Raw genomic sequence first — 22,382 nt, 5'->3', positions numbered from 1 at the left:
AAAAGGGAGAAAAACAAAAACATTCAGTAAGTGAACTGCAACCACACTTGTTTAAATTAAAAGGGCACACTTCCATAAAATGATTTACAATCACTTCCTTTTTGTACATAAACATTTAAGGTTACAGAGCCACAGAGGGGTTTGGAAGTATCAAGTTATATGGATGGATATGAACACTGGGGTCAGGACAAATGAAACCAAATTTAGGTGCAAATATCACAGTGCAGGCTTTAACCTCTACATATTGTAGTCAGACTTTTTTCTTCTTCAAATTTAGTTGTTTCCTGCTTAAGACTCACACAGGCTGAAACACTACAGGACCAAGCATCCTGTGCAATACGTGTTGAAGAAAAAAAAAAAAAAAAAAAAAAAAGAAGAAAGAAGTGTAACCACAGCAGAAAGAGCAGTCTCTTTACTCACAATGTGATGGTGCTGTTTTTTGCCTCGTGTTCCAGCAGTCACTTGATTTGGTGTAAATGACAGCACAGATGGTTTACTGCAGATAGAACGCTACCACAATCCAATTTTATAACAAATGTGTTGTCCATAAATAAGAACACTTTGCCAGAAGGAACAAGGGGAAAAAAAGAAGTCATATTTTCATACTTTTATCTACAAAAATCATCCTGGTAAGAACACAGGAACTTTTAGTGTTGAGACTACCAGGAATGATCATGATTTACCACTGGGTGCGTTAATTGCTCAGAATTACCAATTAAAGTAGCAGCAAATCATTTTTTTTTTGGAGCTGAAGGGGAGGGAAGAAAAAAAAAAAAATGCAAACACCACAGTTCACAGCCTATACCATAAAATATTTAGAATATCTGCTCAGGCAGCAGGAAAACAATAAGTTAAATCTTTTCTTACAAAATCTGCAGACTGTGCGCACACCAAGGCTAGTGGGCCAGACATTTTCCAGCACAAAAACAGGGAAATACACACATCCAAGTAGTCTTTATATGTCCAGTGCTCAATGTCTCTCTCTCTGGTGAGGGGAACTGGCAGGACAGATTTATACAACAGCCACTTATTAGTATCCCTACGAAGGCTGGCACCATCCAAGATCAATTAGCAGCTGGTGCGCACAGCGACTTCCCTCAGTCCTAGTTTTACTAGGATTACCTCTTACACAAATACATCCATGGCTGTAGTCTCCTTAAAATCGAGACCCTCCATAAAAGGTAGCCATAAAAACAGCCAGTCAGAAGAAAGTGTGGGGAAAACTCCACTTGAAGGAAATGTAGTTGGCGATGTGAAGGGTCTGAAAAGGAAACCGGTTCCCTGGAGAGAAGTCTTTTCCACTCTTTTTTTTTTTTCCAAAGTCTTAGATATCCCATGCTCATTTGGGAGACAAATCCTGGAGAGAAGCAAAGGGTGAGTTGCTGGACGAGGAAGGAGACACTCCCTCCATTTTGCCTGGCGAGTCGGTGGAGGAGCCCACGCTGCTGAGGCTTCCATCCAGTAAATCTGGAGAGTGACTGAGAGGAAAGAAAAAGGTAGTCTTCAGAAAAGCTTGCATAACTAATTCACCCTGAATGAATGCACTGCTCAAAATCCCAAATGTCAGCACTCACACCGACTCAACTATGAGACAGAATCGCCCCAGAATCAATATACTTCGATTTCTATGGGAAGTAAATAGTTCTTAAATAAAACTGCTGCCAGTGAGGTGACTGCCATTTGATTCCGATCAGGATCAACAAGGCACAATAAAATCCCCTATTAATTACTCAAATCCTCGTCATGTAGGGGTTTCCTTGTTTTTCCATTTACGAGATGGTGACTAGTAGTCAAGCTTGGCTTTTACAGCCAGTGTGTCTGCCTACCTGCCTCAGCACTCAAAAGCTCATCATTATCTAAGCAGCTTCTTATTTGTTGATGGGCCTGAGAGTTACTTACCAGGAGCTGAGATCTGACAGGTTGGAGACATCCGAGGACAGCATGGTGGTGGTGCCCTGGAAGAGCCTCTTGGGTTGACTCTCCGTTTCCATCTCACCTGCAGAGTAAAAGGCGTCCAACATTTAGAAATTGACACATGAGCTGTGCGACTATTCACAAAAGAGCCAGGCAGATGAACAGGCAAAGTTTACACTTGGTGAACTTTTACCTAGTCACGTCCATACTGATTAACAGCACGTTCAATCTGCAGCGTGGCAGAGTTTTGTCAACAGAGGACCACAAAGTACACACGCACACACACAAAATCAAAACAAATGTCATGTTTAATGATTAAGGCTTCAAATGTGAACCTCTCAGAATTTGCATATTGCAATAGGTTTACTCTACTTTACCCGTCTGTGTGTATACACAGGCACACATTTACTGGCTACAGCATCGGTCAATGGCAGCAGCAACAACCAGCCTGAGCCGGTTGTGACACTCGTTACCCTCTCATATAATGTTATTTCAGTTTAAAACAATCAGGTTAGAATGATTTAATATTCTCACACTGATTTACTCCATTTAGAAATAACATGCAGTCAGTCTGTTGACTGACGAGCAGGTTGATTTCAGATGACTCAGACTGAGACTTTGAGTTGAGACTGCTCGTCAGACATGTAACCAAACCGAGTTGTGTGGCATTAACATTTAGTGTCCAGATCACAAGTCAAATGTTTTTCTTCCAAGAATCTTTATTTTCATGAACCATTATAGATACTGTTTAACCACAGATATGGCACAAGCACAACATCATCAAGTCTGTTTGGAAAATATTTTGAATCTGATGTATAACATCGGCTGGCATGTCCAGCCTTATTGGGCTGTTCTCTATAACGAGATACATCAGATGAAACATCTATGTTTCAAATTACACTATTGTTTGTTTTGTGGTATCGCAAACTAAACTATTCTTTTTTTAATTGTTTTGATGGTCACTAGAATTTCTTGAAGTTCTCTCTTATATTTAATATAACCACACTACAGATGGACAAGTGGCTGTTTTTAAGCGTTGTCATTAGCAGCAACAACGGTAAAATCATTGCGTTGCTCCGCCGTCCACTTGTTTATTTCCCCACATAAACCTTTCATAATTAAATTGAAGATCCTGTTCAGATTTTTCAAAATAAAACTGAATCACACAAAAGAGCCGTCAGGTACTAAAAAAAATAAACCTTAGAACAGGCGTTTCCCCGCAGCACGCCGTGTAATAAATACTCAATGAAAATTGCGGCCGTGCCTCGACTCCAGGTACACGACGCCCAGCTGAAAACACTTTAACCAAGTTGAGTTGCCCGAGATTCACAGAATTTACAGAAAATGTACAAATTTTGTGATATATTTTGTTGTCAGGACGATAAATGTCTCATATCGGATTATGAGATTTTGGTCATATCGCACAGCCCTACCAGCCTAACAAGCATTTTCTGCACCACAGCGCTTAATAAATTAACTTCATCAATATAATGACCACCGAAGACTCATTTCCACAACATTTGTCCTGTAGTCTACGAACAGTGATGATTGACATCAGAGCTCACCAATCAAGACGACTTTCACCTCATTTCCCCTTTGATGCATTAAATTAAACATTATCAGATTCAAGTTACATGTTCACATCCACATCCCTCCCATAACCAACACTTTCAACACATAAGTCCGAGGGCACACAGGTTCATGCCCAGACTTTCAAATCGATCATCATTATATGACAGAAGACACTAACAGGATACTTCTGACTGCATGATGGTTTAGAAACTGGAACTTAATGAGCCCACTCACCAGTTTTTTGCTTTTTGGGGGAATTTTTTGGCACATTGTGCTTTATAGAGGGTGGATAGTGCTGCCATAATGGAGGGACTATAGATCAAATCATCCAACCCTAGTTCCAACCATAAAAGAAATCTACATCATGATCAGAAACCCTTTTTAACCCTTCGCTGTGACCTTTCAGAGTAATCTCACGTAGACTGAATGGTGTGGAAGGTCACAGCCTATTGAGTTAAAACCACTTTCTGGTTATGATGTAGATTTCCTAAATAAGTCTAAATCAGGCATTAATCACTGGATGTGAGCACCAGTCTCTCAAGTCAAAACAGATGAACACCTTGGCCATGATTAACTCCTCCCTCAGCAAGGTGTTGTAAAATAAAGTGGCCCCTGATCCCACAGCAAGAACAATGTGCAGAGGTTACACCAGACAAGTCAGAGGACTGACACCTAAACCCTAAAAACAAAGTAAAATATGCTTATGGTAGCTAAAGTTTGTTTTAGGACACCACCAGCAAACTGATGCGATTACAGCTCCTCTGTTTTGAGTGGGAGGTCAATCTCATAATCTCCGTATAAACACAGAGGGTCAGAGGTTACAAATGCCAGGATGTACATACACTTAAATCGACTACCAAAACAGAGAGCAGAGGTAGGTCTGATTGCAACACACTCAGAGGGAGTGTGTCTGTTTGCTGCTGCGTTAATGTGCAAAGCCTCCCTTACACAGAGCATTGAAAGCATGTCTAAAGCACGACTCACCTTTGCGTTTTATTGGGCCAAGTATGCTGGCTCTGATGCAGTTGATCGGACTTTGACTCCGCCGACTGAACAAGACAGAAAACAGGAACAATTAAAATCAATACATTTGGAAATACAGCAACAAACTGTGGGCATGAGCTGAAGTTGCAAACATAATTGTGCAAAGTCTGTAATTGACAGATTTTAACTCTTTAACTTTAAGCTGTGACAGCTCAAAAGAATGGTACTCACCCAAATCGCCGTGTTGGGCTGGGTATTGGGCTGGGAGTGAGACCATTGCTGCTCACCAGAATTTGTAGTGAAGGAGAGAAACACTGCTGCTTGTAAGAGGGGGAGAGCAGAAAACATAGACAATGCATTAGATAAATCTGCAACTGATAACATTCAAGTGCTGCAAAATTACTGCTTAATCGTCATCTTTTTGTTCTAATATTTTAGAGTTCCTTATATGTTAAATGTCAAAAGGGGTAAATAAACCTCTCAAAAACATCTGACTTTTTTGTACCAAAAGAATTTAGACAAAAAAAATAAAAATAAATAAATATTGGCTTCTAGATACAAAATCTAACATGAAACAATAATTAAAGTGGGCCCATTATGAAGTAAGACATACCACTTTGCAACTATCATTGGAGTATTTGTTTGGTCAGTAAGACACTGATAGTTTTAAGACTTTGCCTCAAAATAAGGATTTAAAAACCCTGAAAATTAAACTTCTATCGTCATCTTTGCTGTTGTAGAATTCTCTCTCAGATGTTAATAATCCTTATGAGACAAACACCAACTTCAGACTGCTCCAAATACTCCGTTTTAGATCGTTTTACGTGGTCACCTCAGGAGGGGGACAAATAAAGGAAGAGGAGCAAGAATTGTTTGTTTCAGACCATGGAGACATTAAAGTGTAGTGCTAATATAAAAATATAAATTGTTTTGTGGAGCTGGAAATAAGCCGAATGAATCTCTTAAGAGAAAAAGTTGCATCTTGGAGCTGCAGCAAACTAAAAGCCTTTTTTCACTAGTACCTAATTTGGCTCGACTTGGGTTGGTTTTCACTACAAGCCGGTAACACCTGATGTGCATGAGGTTGTTAAAGCAATGCAGCCGAAAGTCCCGTGAAGTCATGTGTATGAGTCATGAACACCACAGCATGTTGAGGCGATGGTACATCTGCCACTCGGTCTACAGCTTTTTGCCAGACTCTGGGATCACAGTGTTTTTTCTGGCCATCACGCTCGTTGCTGGGTTTAAAAGAGGGACGTTTTGATTTTCACAAAGGAGACCCTCTCACGACTCATCAAGTGATGCCACTGACTAGCCAATCTGTGAATGCAGTCTGCTGGCGTCACATTTCCGGATCGCATCGGCTCTTTTTACCAGGCACTACCTCATAATGGAAAACCTACAAACGGAGTTGAGCTGTGCTGAGCCAAACAGGTACTAGTGGAAAAAGGCTAAAGGCCTAAGAAGCTCCTGCTTCACTGCAGCCAACTGTTCCCTGCAGGCTGCACATAATTAAATTATTAGTCAACTGGGTTATAGTAAGTAACTAGATCTAGTTAATGAAACTATAATGCGATAACTGTGTGACTCTAACCACAGTTAATGTCAGACGTACCTTTTTTCCTATTCCTCTTGTTGGGGACGGGGCTGGAGACACAGGCACAAAGTCGATTCGCTTTGGAGATGAAGATACAGGCTTTTCCAAATCATTGTCACTCTAAAAAACATTAAAGATTTCACAGTTCACCGTGTATTTACAGCATCCTTTGGTCCAATAATAACAACACTGCAAGTGTGGGAGTATTATACTACCAACTCAGCCTGACCTTTAGAGACTGGTGGCCCTGTTAACTCCCAGTTATTTCAGCGTTACTCTAGCATGTTTCTACTTGTCCTCTCTATAGTAACAAAGAGAGACCAAGAAAGGCCAGGAGCCAAAACATGCAAAACTGCCCGTCAGCAGAACATAATCAGCAACATATATGGGACAGAGTTTTTACCAGACTAAGGCTTTCCTCCCAAGAATGGCTCATCTGCATAGCAGCTTGAACTTCCCTGAGTGCACAACAACAATCAGAACATGGAGTCATCAGCCTGTCACCAACAACACAGCAGATCTCCTCATTCAAACACTGTGTGTATAAATGGATAGCTTACCGTTCATGTGCGGTTTCTCTGTTCATCACATCTATGCCCTCTTCCTACAAGAGAACAAAAGAGACCCAAAGGTTAAAAAAAAAAAAAAAAAAAAATCACATTAGCTACCATCACATCATTTGAACTTTTCTGAGTTATGTTCTTTAAAGTGGACCCATTACGTTTTCCCCCTGGATAAAAATGATATGTACTCTTATTAAAATATTATTAAATATGGCAGAGAGAGAGAAAGACATCTTTTTTTGATGGGGGCCAAGAAGAAGCGCTTCAGTTCACAGTACAAGATTAACAAGCCCATTTCAGGCTCAGTCTTATCTCAGATGCTACAACTGAACCACTCCCCACCACCAACACCCATGTGTTTTCTTATGGAAATCAAGACTTGCCCTGCAGGAGTGTGATGCTAATAGTTGATCAGCTTGTTAAGATCAAGGACCCTGTGAATGCCTAAAGAGGTTGCTCTTGCATGTCTCTTACTACAGCCGACGTAGACATTGGTCTGAAGAGCTCAACTTCCACAGGAATTACTTTTACTGCAACCACCTCAATTCCTTACTTGTTTAATTTGATGAAGTCTGGTACTCGGGACCCGAATGGGCGATGAAGGAACCTGTAAAAGGAGGACATGGCTGATAATGAGTAAACACTCATCACAGTAACTCAGGCATCTCAATCAAGTCAGTATGTGTTTATGAACCACTGTACCATGTTGGGCCTGTTCACAACTGTAGTGCTATTTCTCCGGCACCGTAGGACCTCCTTCTGGAACACCTGGGAGTTATCACTGCAAAGACGAATTATGAACACCTTTAACCATCATGTCAATGCAAATGAACTTATTTCAATGTGTGAATAAGGAAAGAGTTAACTTTGCAGTAAATTAAAGTCAGATTTCCCTACCTTAATCCATTTATCATGGGTGCACTGTTGGATCTTCTCAGGTGTCCATCGCTTGGAACTATGGAAGCTGGGATTTCCAGATCCAGTTCCATCTTTTCTTGTGGCATGACTCCTGAGCTGTTCATTTCGCTAAACAACGCTTCACCACCACCCCTCACCGATTCAGCAACTTAAAATGGCGAACCGACTCAGTAAAGTTACATTACTGATCTTCAACCTGTGCAAACTTTACATGTTCTTGAAGCAATATGAGTAAACAGGCAGTTGAGCTCACCTAAGACAAGCCAACACAGTGTAGGTAACTCTCGGCAATCTGCAAGGCCCCGTGCCCAGGGTGACTCCGGTGCTGAAGCAAACTAACGCTGTATATGTACCATAACGGCGTCCAGTCCACAAAGCAGCCGTGTGTTCACCGAAGCTGCCCCTCATCAACCCTGTCTGTAACCGGTCACCAACTTTCCTGATGGATTGTTAGAGAGCCATGGCTATACACACCGCACAATGCCTACTAATAGTTGGTCTGCTGGTGCAAGGCAGCAGTTTGTGACGAGTGGATCCAAACTACCGCTGCATGTTAGCGCCTTAAATGAGCTAGCCGTAGTTAAACTAGCCAAATGGTCGCTCTGTCCACCAACTGAACGCTCGTCTTTCAGTCTACTACAAACGACATTAAAATAGCCGAGCTACATGTAGTGATGCTCATCAGCCTACCCTGTAGCTAACACCGCACAGCTAGCTAATGGAAGCCAGTTGGCTCAGCGACAACAAGAGTCCAGCTACCTAGCCCGATAAGCTAACTAGCTAAGTTAACCACAATGCCATTTTCAGAAAGAGAGAGGCCGGGTCACCGTCTCACTTCACGTTTTGTCCATCAGCCCGGCAGCTACAACTGCACGCAAGACGAATTAATCCGTGTCAGCTTGAAATATTGTCCACAGACTATCAAAAAAATAAACGCTTCTGCTGGGCACCGCCAAGAATGAACCAGATCCCCCAGATGATCACACAAGAGCGAAAAGCTAGCAGCGAAGTTCACGCCCCCTTTTTTAGCGTTAGCAGGCCTGTCCAATAAAAGCGCTCCATTAGCCGGCGTGCTCAGGCGGAAAGTATTGTGCTCCATCCGTGCGTTTGTTCCCCTCCAATTTCCATACATGCAAACGATTTCACGGCAAGCCCCGGTATTCACCAGTTCCACAAAGAAATCAAAATTTACTCTGGCACACAAAGACGGCTAACGACGCGATAGTTTGTCAGAGACTGCTATGTTTGTCTTACTCCGGATATTGTTTATATCCTTCCTTGTGAGCATTAAAGATTAATTGAAAAAGAATGGCATACAATTTATGAAGTATAGTCTTAATGTTTTCTGTAAGGACACTTTTTTCAGATCTATAATATGATTATGGCTAAAAGATTTCAGTAAGGTTTTACGGCAGTAAAAATGTACTGCAAAACAAACACCTCAACAGGTCTTGAGACAACGACAAGAGGCCCTGTACAGGATGGACTGTCCTTACTGTTTTCACGGGTTACTACCAGCAGATAACCATGTATATTATGGTGCCAGTTTTGTGGTCATAAGTAAAGTGAAGCTTGCAGTGAGAAGGCAAACTAGGCAGAGAAAAGTGGTTAATTTAAGGCTGGGTCTTGATAAGCATCATGAAACACAGCTGGTTATGGTTAAGATTAGTCTCAGTTTGAGGTAAGAGGAAACATACAGTTTCCATTAGGCTTGACACATGAAACTGGAATATAATCTAGTGCCTAGAGTTAAAATAACATCCAGTCAGTATGAAAACAAATGTGAGCGGTGCATCTGCAAACATGAGTGGCTTTTCATCAACAGCACAAATTAAAAACCACAGTAATTATTAATTAGTGGTTGGCACTCTTGCCTCAGAGCAAGAAGGTTGCTGGTTAGCTGGAGCCTTCCTGTGTAGGCTTCCCCCCACAGTCTAAAGACACCGAGGTGTAATGTCCAGGGGAGTTATGACCCCCCCCCCCCCCCCCCCCCCCAATTTATCAGACCCAACCAATATAACCCCCTCAATAAAATGATGAATTATCTTGCATAAATACATAAATAGGCTGTTGATTTTCTTTACTCATTTCAGGTATTACCAGCAAAATAGTTGCATGTTTAATGATCTGGGAATTTACCCAGGTTTATTTATTTACTTAGGCAGAGATCTTGACCTCCCACAGTGTTCGGCACAAAGTTACGTCGATGTAAAGACATGCATGTTTGCTCTAGGTAAAATGTCTTTCTCTTCGTCCTTTGATGCACTGGATACATTTTCAGAGCATACCCCATCTCTTGCCCCATGACAGCTATGATGGGACCTTTCATTTTAATGGCGAGAGACAGAATATGAACAAACAAGTTATGAATTGAGTTGCATGTCACTCAGTGTCACAAATAAGTATTTGATGTTCTCCAACCAAGCAAGAATTCTGCCTCCTAAAGATTGATTGTTTGAAGTCTCTCCACTATCATGGGCAAGACTGTCAAAGGACGTCAGGGAAAAGATTGTAGACCTGTACAAGGCTGGAATGGGCTACAACACCATAAAGTCTTAGTGAGAAGGTGATAACTGTTGGTGAGATTATTTGAGAATTGAATAAGTATCACATGACCCTATATCGCTCTTCATCTGGGGCTCCCAAGATCAAGATGATCATGTGAAGGGTGGTGAATTGGCCCAAAACTACACAGGAAGAGCTTGTTAATGATCTGAAGGCAGTTGGGACCACAGACACCAAGAGAACCGTTGGTAACACACTACGCAGTAATGTGCTGAAATCTTGCAGTGCCCACACAGTTCCCTTGCTCAAGAAGACACATGTATACGTCGGTTTTAAGCTTTCTAGTGAACATTTAAATGATTCAGAGGTTTGAAACAAAGTGCTGCATTTAGATGAAACCATAATCAAGCTCTTTGGCATCAACTTGTCCCACTGTGTTTTGGAGGAAGAGAAATGCTGAGTTTGACCCAAAGAACACCATCCTCACAGTCAAGCACAGAGGTGGGAACATGATGCTTTGGGGTTGTTTTTCTAGTAAGAGTACAAGAGGGGCCAGTGGACAGAGACATGTACCGTTAAATCCTGGACCAAGTCCTTCTTCCCTCAGCCACAACACCTGAAGATGGGTCGTGGATGGGTCTTCCAGCGCAACACTGACCAAAAACAAGCCAGAGGCAACAAAGACGTAGCTAAAGAAGAAGCACATTATGGTCATGAAGTGGCCTATCCAGTCTCCAGACCTCAGTCTAATGAAAATCTGCAGAGGGAGCTGAAGCTTCAAGTTGCCAGGCAGCAGCCAAGAAATATAAAGGATTTAGTTTCTGTAAAGAGTGGACCAAAATCCTTCCTGTGTGCAAACGTCTTACTGCTGCGCTTGGCAACAAGGGTTTCTCCACCAAATACTGAGTCATCTTTTGCTTAGGGATCAAATGCTTATTTCACTCAGTGACATGGAAACCAGTGTATGACTTTTAGGTAATGTGTTGGTTTTTTTCTGGATATTTGGTTAATATTCTGTCTCTCTCCATTAAAATGCAACTGCTATAAAATTACAGAAGAGAGCAAACTTAAAAATCTTACAAATCATCAGGGGACCAAATAATTATCCCCCAATGTTAGCTTCAATTTCCAAATGAAGATCAGACAACAGGAGCTCAAATGTTCATGATCTTAATGAGCAAAGATGGAAGACCAAATCTTGGCAGCATCATTCTGTCTCTGTCACTATTTATATTTTTTGGCACTTCGAATTTCAATATATCGATAACTTGCTGTAACAGTAAAATGAAAAACTTTCTTTCAGGTTTGGTGTGGAAAAATTTAATGGCTGGTGCTGCAACACTGACGATTACAGAACATTCAATTTAGCGAAACTGCAAACAAAAAGGATATTTTTTTAAAAAGGGGCCTTTAATTAAATTATGTGTGAATAAAACATATGTAGATACAGATTAGGAATTTCAAATATTCAAATGAAAGATTCTTAACCATTAACAATTTGTGATTGAATATCTGCAGCGTTAAAAGGATCACCTTTTATGTTACACAAAGGAAGTGCATGTCTCTAAAGCTTTGATTTCATTCATTTTCATACATTTCTTCTCAGGTTTACCAATGTCTACATAATTTAATCAGGGACAGCAGCAATTTACTTTTCTACCTAATGTTTCTTCAGCGTTACAAAACACAGTACCGTAGAAAAGTGAAGTATTCTTCCAAAATATACACACACTTCAATAAAATTTAACTTCCTCTTAAGGTGTCCCATAAAAAAAAAAAACAAGCACATTTTAATAGTTTCAGGTAGAATTACACAAACACAAAATAATAATATTATTAATAATAATAATAATAATAATAATAACAACAATCATTTTACACAAAATACAAAATATGAAAGAGGAGGTTGTAAATCTTATGGCAGCACAATTACGCGACTGCACTTGAAGCTAGCAGCATTTCCTTAAAATGCTCGCAATTAAAAAATAAAAAAGGAATAAAAGTGGGGACCATAAAAGCAATATTCTAATTCGAGGTGAAGCTGGGATCCATTCTATTAAACCCAGACGTGATTCTTTCTCAAGCAATTGAATTCAAAAAATTTAAACCTTTGCATGTCCATGCGTGGTGATTCAAACACAAACACGGGATTATCACATTGGGTGTATCCTCAGGGACCCTGAGTAAGCCGATTATATTCTCATGACACAATACAAAGCAATGAAATATAACATCAATGCTAAATGGAAATGAAATAACCAAATGTTGAAAACTGTTACGAGGTGCTCTTCATGCTTTGTACTTCTCCTTCCCTGTTTCACTAATGACGCAGATATGCTGGAACAGAAAAGAAAAGAAAAAATACACTTAATTCTGTCAGAGATGTATAAAGAGAAATAGTTTTAAAATATGAGTTACAGTACTAGGAAAAAGTCTTAAGCCACTTCTTATATTTTGCTAGGAAATTAGGACACGGCTGTAGCGATTGACAGAAACGAAAACAGAAATGGAACTACAATACAGAGAGCAAAAACAGAGTTTGTACAAATGCAACAAACTTGAAAGTCAATATTTGTTATGACCACGTTTGTTCTTCCACACAGCCTGAGTTCTTATGCTGAAAAGTTAAGCCATTCTTGGTATTATATACTGGATCAAAATCTGACACTACTTTTCTATGTTCATAATAATGTCCATCAGTTTCCCATCCTCCTGAGCCATAGATTAGATTTATATAGCACTTTTCAAGACACCCAAAGCGCTTTACAATTCCACTATTCATTCACTCTCACATTCACACACTGGTGGAGGCAGCTACAGTTGTAGCCACAGCTGCCCTGGGGCAGACTGACAGAAGCGAGGCTGCCATATCGCGCCATCGGACCCTCTGGCCATCACCAGTAGGGTAGAGTGTCTTGCCCAAGGACACAACGACCAGGACAGAGAGCCCGGGGATCAAACCGGTGACCTTCCGGTTACAGGTTCCCATCCCCCTGAGCCACGGAGCGACCTTTTCAATATACAGATCAACAGATCAACTGCCTGGGAACTGGGCAGCACGGTGGTTAGCACTGTTGCCGCACAGCAAGAAGGTCCCGAGTTCAATTCCACCATCAGGCCGGAGTCTTTCTGTGTGGAGTTGTTCTCCCCGTGTTTGTGTGGGTTCCCTCCGGGCACTCCGGCTTCCTCCCACCGTCCAAAGACATGCAGTTTGTGGGGATAGGTTAATTGATTAGTCTAAATTGCCCACAGGTGTGAATGCGGGAGTGAATGTGAGCACGAATGGTTGTCTGTCTCTCTGTGTTAGCCATGCAACAGACTGGCGACCTGCCCAGGGTGTACCCTGCCTCTCGCCCTATGACAGCTGGGATAGGCTCCAACACCCCCCGCGACCCTGAAAAGGACAGTGGACGGATAGATGGATGAACTGCCTGGGAACTGGAATCAGTTCTTGACCCTGACAGGCCGGTCAGATCTGACTACCAGATGATCTGTTTCGTGTATGTACAACACACACGCCCACACAGTGGTGCTAGGAAATAGTTGTGCACACTCTTACAGCCACATGCTAATATGTTGCTTAAGCTCTTCACTGTGAGATCAATTGAAACAAAAGCATCAATAGAATTCATAACAAACCCAATAATACATTTAAAATCACCCAGCTGAACGTGGACATTTTAAAGAATCTGACAAAGTCAAAGTGCCTAAAGCTCAAACCATCCAGAACTCAGAGCCAGCCACAAGCCAGCGGCCTCAGTATGAGCACAGGGCCGAGGCAGTTATGAAGAAAATTATAAAGACAAGTGGAAAAGACAAACACTTGAAACTGATATAAGAACAAAACTGATATTTGTTTTGTTCCCGTTTTGTTTGGTAAGGTAAAATGTGTCAGGTGTTTCTGCGACAGGTTCCCCTAAAGATATAATTTAAAATCAGTTCTTTGCCAAGTTGCCTGCAATGTGAAGAGTCAGCACTGGTTCATCCCTTGAGTTGGGTGCATTTTTATGCTTGATTTATTCATAGGTTAGTGTTAAATGGCTGGTTAAACTGGGTCAAACTGTTAATGAATACCTTTTGAGACAGGCTGCTAGTAACAAAGTGTCTAAAGACAACCTCTGGAATGAAAATGAGTGAAAAAGAAGCCAATGTCTAAAGAAAATCTTTGAGAGACCTTCAGAAAACCTGGAGAACTGTGGCCCAAGACCATTTTAAAAACTTACAATAAAGTCTAAAAGGCTTGGAAGCAAAAGAAATGAAATATTAGAGGGCTCAAGACTTTTGCACGATACTGTTTATCTGTTTCAAATACTTACGTTTAGATCTCTAAAGTACTCGTTGTAGTCTAGCGCATAACCCACCACAAATTTGTCAGGGACCTCAAATCCTACATCTGGGAGAAAAAGAAAAGAACAAGTGAAGCTTTTCTTACATCTTCATTGTTGCAGTTTAAAAAACTGTTCTATGAGCTGAACTTTAACCAAAGTCTGTTAGGAATTCACAAGTTACAAATAATCAACTCACAATCTGGTCGGTAGCCAACACTTCTTGGTGTTCTCTTCACCAGCAAACTGAAGACACAAACCAAAAAGACGATCAAAATCTGCTATAGCTGCTTAAAACCCCTCAGCCTGAAACATACCAGTCTGAAACAGCTTTCCAGTAAAACTCCAGCAGTTCAGTGAAGCCATGAATTACCTCGCTACTTTGACCATTTTAGGATTGTACTGTTTGAGGAGCTGCAATAGCGTCTTCATCGTCTTCCCTGTGTCGATAATATCCTAGAAGCACAAAAGAGGAGCACAGATAAGCACTACTGGAAATAACAGCTACCTACTTTAATACTGATGAAAATCAGTACGTACCTCCACAATCAAGACATTCTGTGTGCAAGAAAAAAAAGAAAAAGCCATTAATCAAGTGAAAAACAAGTCATCTTAAAATGCAACTGAGCTGAATAGGAGAGCTGTGGTTCCTGATTACACAGGGAATGATTGCAACAGTGCAAAAGGCTGTAACTATGTGGGAGCTGTTTTACTTACAACCACATAAACAGGCCTGTTTTAAATTAATGTAAGACATTTAGGAAATGATTACATGAAAACAATGGCTTTGCTTAAATGTGGATATATTTCTTTCAAATATCTGCTCATGCTGACTGCTAGCAACTTCAGATTGGAGAAAAAAAACAAGGGGGTAAAACCAGCCTTTAATATTTTTAATCATGTCAGTAGAGTTTTAGCTAGCTGTCTTTACCTTGCCTGTCAGAGTAGACAGGTCGTCTCCACCGATTACTTTGATTTCACCCGTCGACTGGTCATTCTGTGCAGACAAACATAGGAAAAGAATAAAGGAAACCTTCAGACTGGCAAGAAAGAGTCTTTCACAGGGCGGCACAGAGTCGTGCAAAAGACCAGATACACCCTTCTCGCTTCCACAGACTCTACAGCCCTCAGCTGACATGTTAAATCTTTAAGTTTGAAAAAGACAGAAGTTTTTGAAAAGCCTCTTCACAAAACATGATAATACGGTTGAACTTTCCAAAATGGCATCTGAACAAACCACAAGGCTTCTGGAACAATTTTCTTTGGAAAGAAAAGACCAGAGCGGAGAGTTTTGGCTTTAATGGAAGGCTCCAGATCAGTGGAGGGGTGATGATGTAGGCTCGTTTTGCAGCCACAGGACGTGGACACCTTACATTGAATCAGCCATGAACTCTTCGGTACCCCAAAGTATTCTAGAGTCAAATATGAGCCCAACTGTCTGACAGCTAAAGCTTGCATGATGCAACGGGACAATGATTCCAAGCACAGCAGCAAAACTACAACAGAATGGCTGAAAAAGAAAAATCAATGGCTCAGTCAAAGTGCAGACCTCAACCTGACTGCAATGCTGTGGCAGGAGCCTAAGAGAGCTGTGCATAAACAAATGGACTGATGCAACAAGAAGGTCAAAGTCAAACCATAAAGTCTGAGGCTGAAAATGATTAGAAACAACATTTATGGGTTGTTTTGCATTCATGCCGTTTCTTCATTGCTCTAGACAGACTTCATATTTTTTATTTATTTTATTTTAATAATTTAATTGATGTTCAGGCTTTATATTTCCAGGCATCCCCAGTGGGCTGACTGAGAGACATGGCCTCATACGAACATCATTTATTTGCCAAATCCTTTCCCTACTGTGCTGTTTTGCATTTTACTTTTATAATTTAAGCAACTTTTAATCATCAGCCAAACTTTTTAGTTTATTTCCACTTTTTTAAGTGTATACTCTAAGAAAAAAAAAGTTCCAAGAGGCTTTGTGATTTAAAGAAAAACTATAAGACGGATCAATTACATAGTAGCTCTTGAGGCGTATGAAGTCGACCGTCATTGGGATGGAGCGGTCGCTGTTCCTGTTCAGAGCCTTGATGTAGTCGAGCAGGTCTGCGAAAAACTTGTAGCCCCCTTTCAGCACACAGAGAGCCACGATGTGGTGTCCACCCATTTCCTTCATGATCTCTCTGGCCAGCCTCTCAGTCCTGATATCACACGGTTTGGGGAGCAAGAAATAGAGGATAGTGACCTCAGTGTTCTGCAACAGTCAGCAGAAGTTGTCATTTCTTTTCAGTTTGTGTCAGCAAGCAAAGGTTTCTAAAATATTTCTGATTGCTGTAAGTTTGTCTGCATTAATCAGTGAATCCAGGTTTAACAGAGCACTTTCATCCACCACTTGCAGGAAATCTCTGGCAAGTCATAGCTCTATGAATGGGACCACCCACCTGTCCAAGATGAGTCCATGTGGGATATAGACCCTCTCCAGGTCAGCAGCATAGTGCTTTGGTATGCAGAAAAGGTCCAAGTCATAACCCTGCTCCTCATCACTGATCTGAAAATAATAATAAGAAAAAAACATTAGCACAAAAGAATTGAAAGAAAAATCTCAGGGGGGGACCCAACAAGGAGCATTGGAGGGAGGGAGGGGGGGGGGGGGGGGGGCTCACCTGACACAGGGCAACCAAGGTGAAAGATCAGGTTAATGGAAGTCTACTTTCCCACAAATTTTGCTGCCACACTAGTTTATCTGTCTCATTTTACCACCTAGGGCCACACTGAGCCGTCTCATGAAAAAACCCCTGGATTCTCAGAAAGAGGAAGTTTTCCAATTTGGACATCATTAAAGTGTCAATGAATCATTCCTTTGTTGCTGCTGAAGGTCTCCTCACAAACATTTTGTCCAGCAAGATACTGCCATCTGATCTCCTTCCAGAAGTGTATGCCTCTCCCTAAGGAGGTACTTGGTAATTTGTAAAATTACATTTTATGCTGCAGGTCAAACAGCAGACCACAGGAAACCAAACAACATGACTGGCATCATGTGACAGCTGCAGCACAGAGTTCGAGGAGTCGTGGGAGGGATGATAAAAACTGAGAAAGGGACTGTGCAGAATTTGAATCAAATACAGGAATGAACGCACCAAAACTCTGGATAACACGGTTCCCATTCTCGTGCCACATGCAGTTACACTGAAACAAAGCCTTTCCCTTTAGTCCTGCTGACATGTGGGTCAGTTTGTGAACTCTTGATAAAGGCTGATACAAAGCAGATGTCATCACAGTCACATGATTAGAAAGAGTATGTTCCGCTGTTACTCACAGACTTGCTGTTTGTTTTAAAGACGTATTCGGTTCATTTCCTGCTCCGTATTTATATTCAAGAACTCAGAAATGTATCATACCAAACAAAAACAATGGAACAAGGAAAAACAAATCAAGAAAACATAGTTGTATTTGCTTTATTTGTGGGCATTTTACCCTTTCTTGGACTGGGCAGTGCAGAAAAGAGACAGGAAAGTATGGAGAGAGGAGGGGGGATGAAATGCAGGAAATAAGTCAGCAGCAGGCTTGAAACCAGTACTCTAAAAGTACTCTAGCCTTCAGTAGGAGTCTCCTAGTCAACCATAATTTCCTTCTTGATTAGAAATGGCAGCTATTTTAAAACCTATATACATTTAAAGCCCAAACCTAATTCAGAAAATGACAGCAGACAGCACAATTATGTGCAACAAATACTATTATCAGATATTCTAAAACAGTCATAGAAACACCTTAATAAATACGTACCCCTGTAAACACACAATGATTTGGAAATGTGCTTACAGACTAGCCCTGGTCAGGAACAAAGGTAATATAACTAGCAAAATGTCACTCTGCTGGTGCAACATCCTTTATCTATAGAGGACAAGGAGCAGGTAACAGTGAAAAGAAACAAACTTCTTTCACATACATTTACCTAATATTTTAAACCTAAGCTATGTCTCATATAACTGCTGTTATAAAGCATCAACATTTATCGAAACGCAGAAAAACAAATCCAGTGATCCACACTGTGGTCAAAGGAATGATGACCTTTGTGCTTGCATATTGGTCTATGTTTGACAACTTGCCAATTTTTCTTTCAATGTGATTAAGACAACAGCACAGTAAAAAGATACATTTTAGCCAAATGGACACTTTGCTTTATTATCCGTGTCTGCAAATGTTTTGGGAAATCTGTTTCCCAGAAAGGATCACAAGTACACTGGGCTTAAAATGCTGGCAACAGCCTGAAAAACAGCACACCGGTTATCTATTTACTGATCCTAGTGTAGGGGCCAGGGTAGCCTGTAGTACAGTGCACAACACAAAACACACACTAACAGATCCAGTAAGGTAGGACCTTGTATTTTGACTGAGAATGATGTAAGATAAAGTAAATGTTACTTATCTTTTGTTAACGGCTATTTCAGTCCATCTGTGTGTCTTTTCTTTATTCGTAAAAATGCTTAAAATTCAGTACAGCTTGGGACTACTTTTTCCAGAAGCAGAAGAGAACTTTTTCCATCTGTGACATCAGCTCTGCAGCGCAGACATCCACACCAACGTATTTGATGTAATGTCACACATACTGGTGGCGAAATCTAATTTATTTCATTGCTGGGCCAGTTTAATTTTCCACAATGCAATCACTACTTTATATTTCAGACTGAAGTGGGCAAATCGAGCCAAATGTCAGTAGTAATACTAGTATTGGTATGGGCTCGATACTAGCACAAAAGGATCAATACTTTGACTTGTGCTAAATTCATTGTTTATTTGGAAATGGGTATAAAATATTTATTTATAGCCTATAATACATTTAAACAACAGAACTACTTATGACATTGATTACTTATGATGGAAGGTAAAAAATCACAGTGATTTGGTTGTCATTAAAATGTATTTAGAATTGTCAAATTAATGATGACATCTCCACTGCTCTCCCCTTCATCAGCTGCCTTTACGAGTAAAAAGTATCGGTATGTGTACTGGCCCTGTATTTACATGGTGTCCGACCGATACCAAACTGCACGCACACTCGGGATCCTAAAGGGTTTAAATACACCACATTCTCATACAAGTGTGGAAGCAAGATTTATACAGAGGTCTAAAGCCGCCCCAACATATTAGTATATTACAGAAATACCACAATAGACCCATTTCTGTAATATACTTACATATCTATATTATAGCTAATATATATTGTAATATATCTATATCATGGCTAAAGCACTTCTGGATGGATGCAAACTGCATTTCGTTGCCCTGTACCTGTGACATGTGCAATGACAATAAAGTTGAATTCTATTCTATTCTACACCAACATAAACACAGTGCCGTGCACCGTTACTTAGGAGCCACACTTAAAGGGCGCGTGCTCTAACACGCCCCCTTCTTTACCCCCTCGTTCGTTTCGAGCACTTTGTTATTTTGTATAATGGTTCTGCTGACAGACGCATACACCCGCACGTTAGTGGGTCCACCGCTTGCGTCACGTACGTAAGGCATATGTGGAGCGCGTGTCTATAGAGCGCCACAGGCCAAGCTGTATTAAATACAATATCCATGCAAAATAAATAAAGTAAAATACAACAAAAAGTTACCGATGTGTGAGTGGTGAAGAGTACTCAGTCCACACAGGTAGCTATCATCTAATAACTGCGGCTAACAGCCCGCCCACACACAGCGTGTTTGGCTGCATGCAGAGGTAACCTCCAACCACCTTCTGTCTCTTATTTCACTTGGGAAGAACTTACCACCACACAGGAGCTGGAAGTCGCCATGTCTGTGTCAGTCCCTGCCGTTAACAACGTGTGTACTCCAAGGTGCGGACTTCAGACAGAAAACGCTACAGCGTATCCTCAGCTTGATCTCGCGGACTCTTCACCCTCGCGACAGCGTACACATGGAGCAGATAGCTCCGCTGCTACCAGAGGTGTCTGTCTTCTTCCGGGCTCGCGCCTCTGCTGCTGTCCCGTTGCAAGCACGTGATCGTACGCACAAGGGCGGCGGGCAAATGGAAAAATGCGGGGAGGAGTCAACTCCTCCCATCGCTGTTGGAGAGCTGCCAATCAAAGAACAAAGCTCCGTGGAAATGCAGCGAACCCGAGTTTAAGAAGATTCTATTAGTCATAGATACACGATGTTGCGCACCCCCCCCCCCCCCCCCCCCCACACACACACACACACACTTCAACCAATGTCCTCGCTTAAAGTTGCACTAATGAAAGAGGCTACCTTTTTAGGCGAAGCTGATCATCCTTCAGGACAGGGTGTTAACCGTTAACTTCTTCATCATCTTCTTCTTTCGGCTGCTCCCTTTAGGGGTCGCCACAGCAGATCATCTCACTCACTCTCACTCATCTCACTCCATCTCTAGCATCCTCATACCAGCCCTCTGCAAGGTCTCCTCCAGTCCATAATCTTCTCTGTGGTCTTCCTCTTTTCCTCCTGCTTGTCAGCTCCATCTTCAGCATCCTTTGTACAGTGTATCCACTATCTCTCCTCTGCACATGTCCAAACTGCCTCAGTTTTTCCTCTCTAACTTTGCCTCCAACCTAAGCTGTGCCTCTGATGTACTAAATTCTAATGCTGTGCATTCTGGTCACTCTCAACGAAAGTCTTAACACCGCCAGCTCACTCTCCTGTCTTTAAGTCGGTGCCACCTTCTCCAAACCATAATTCAATTTTCAATTCAATTAAATTTTATTTATATAGCGCCAAATCACAACAAAAGTCGCCTCAAGGCACTTCATAGGTACAGAGAAAAACCCAACAATCATATGACCCCCTATGAGCAAGCACTCTGGCAACAGTGGGAAGGAAAAACTCCCTTTTAACAGGAAGAAACCTCCAGCAGAACCAGGCTCGGGGAGGGGCGGGACAATCTGTTGCAACCGGTTGGGGTGAGAGAAGGAAGACAGGATAATAACATGCTGTGGAAGAGAGACAGAGGTTAATAACAGATATGATTCAATGCAGAGAGGTCTATTAACACATAGTGAGTGAGAGAGGTGACTGGAAAGGAAAAACTCAATGCATCATGGGAATCCCCCGGCAGCCTACGTCTATTGCAGCATAACTAAGGGAGGATTCAGGAACACCTGGTCCAGCCCTAACTATATGCTTTAGCAAAAAGGAAAGTTTTAAGCCTAATCTTAAAAGTAGAGATAGTGTCTGTCTCCCGAATCCAATCTGGAAGCTGGTTCCACAGAAGAGGGGCCTGAAAACTGAAGGCTCTCCCTCCCATTCTACTTTTAAATACTCTAGGAACAACAAGTAGGCCTGCAGTGTGAGAGCGAAGTGCTCTAATAGGGTGATATGGTACTACAAGGTCATTAAGATGGGGCCTGATTATTTAAGATCTTGTATGTGAGGAGCAGGATTTTGAATTCAATTCTGGATTTAACAGGAAGCCAATGAAGGGAAGCCAAAACAGGAGAAATCTGCTCTCTCTTTCTAGTCCCTGTCAGGACTCTTGCTGCAGCATTTTGGATTAACTGAAGGCTTTTCAGGGAGTTTTTAGGACATCCTGATAATAATGAATTAGTCGTCCAGCCTGGAAGTAATAAATGCGTGAACTAGTTTTTCAGCGTCACTCTGAGACAGGATATTTCTAACTTTAGAGATGTTGCACAAATGGAAGAAAGCAGTCTTACATATTTGTTTAATATGTGCGTTGAAGGACATGTCCTGGTCAAAAATGACTCCAAGGTTCCTCACAGTGTTACTGGAGGCCAAGCTAATGCCATCCAGAGTAAGAATCTGGTTCTAAGATTTTCAGGGCCGAGTACAATAACCTCAGTTTCATCTGAATTAAGAAGCAGGTCTCACAAATCACCTCTAACACTCGACTCCACCCACTCCTACCCTGCATGCACTCTGTTCTTCACCTCTTCTCTGCATGAGTGGGAGGCAGGTATAAACACGTGCATCGCTCTGACTTACGTTCATTCTTCTCCTCTCCAGTACAAACCTCCACCTCTTCAG

At 41.4% G+C, this 22,382-nt stretch overlaps 2 protein-coding genes and 1 non-coding gene across 3 annotated transcripts; all 3 read right to left on the bottom strand.

Annotated features, from left to right (window-relative positions):
* Positions 1-8,557, bottom strand: pabir2 (PABIR family member 2). Its single transcript, XM_006781817.3, has 10 exons — positions 7,528-8,557; positions 7,333-7,411; positions 7,184-7,237; positions 6,628-6,671; positions 6,471-6,525; positions 6,086-6,187; positions 4,702-4,787; positions 4,471-4,535; positions 1,900-1,996; positions 1-1,478 (listed from the first exon to the last, which is right to left on the bottom strand). The coding sequence occupies exons 1-10, from the start codon at positions 7,650-7,652 to the stop codon at positions 1,340-1,342; spliced, it is 846 nt and encodes a 281-aa protein (XP_006781880.1). The 5' UTR covers positions 7,653-8,557; the 3' UTR covers positions 1-1,339.
* On the bottom strand, positions 6,261-6,417 carry LOC118455121 (small nucleolar RNA U109). The gene has a single exon (XR_004844027.1). It is a non-coding gene; the product is annotated as a small nucleolar RNA U109 (small nucleolar RNA).
* Positions 8,558-11,357: 2,800 nt separating the features above from the next.
* hprt1 (hypoxanthine phosphoribosyltransferase 1) lies at positions 11,358-20,385 on the bottom strand. Its single transcript, XM_006781819.3, has 9 exons — positions 20,150-20,385; positions 16,817-16,923; positions 16,393-16,576; positions 15,310-15,375; positions 14,919-14,936; positions 14,752-14,834; positions 14,578-14,624; positions 14,370-14,446; positions 11,358-12,390 (listed from the first exon to the last, which is right to left on the bottom strand). Exons 1-9 carry the CDS (start codon positions 20,174-20,176, stop codon positions 12,343-12,345), a joined length of 657 nt encoding a protein of 218 aa, XP_006781882.1. The 5' UTR covers positions 20,177-20,385; the 3' UTR covers positions 11,358-12,342.
* Between the last annotated feature and the right edge of the window lie 1,997 nt (positions 20,386-22,382).

This window comes from Neolamprologus brichardi, chromosome 2 (genome assembly GCF_056152115.1).
Source record: "Neolamprologus brichardi isolate AB-2024 chromosome 2, ASM5615211v1, whole genome shotgun sequence".
Classification (NCBI taxonomy): domain Eukaryota; kingdom Metazoa; phylum Chordata; class Actinopteri; order Cichliformes; family Cichlidae; genus Neolamprologus; species Neolamprologus brichardi.
This window is presented reverse-complemented; position numbering and strand designations above follow the sequence as displayed.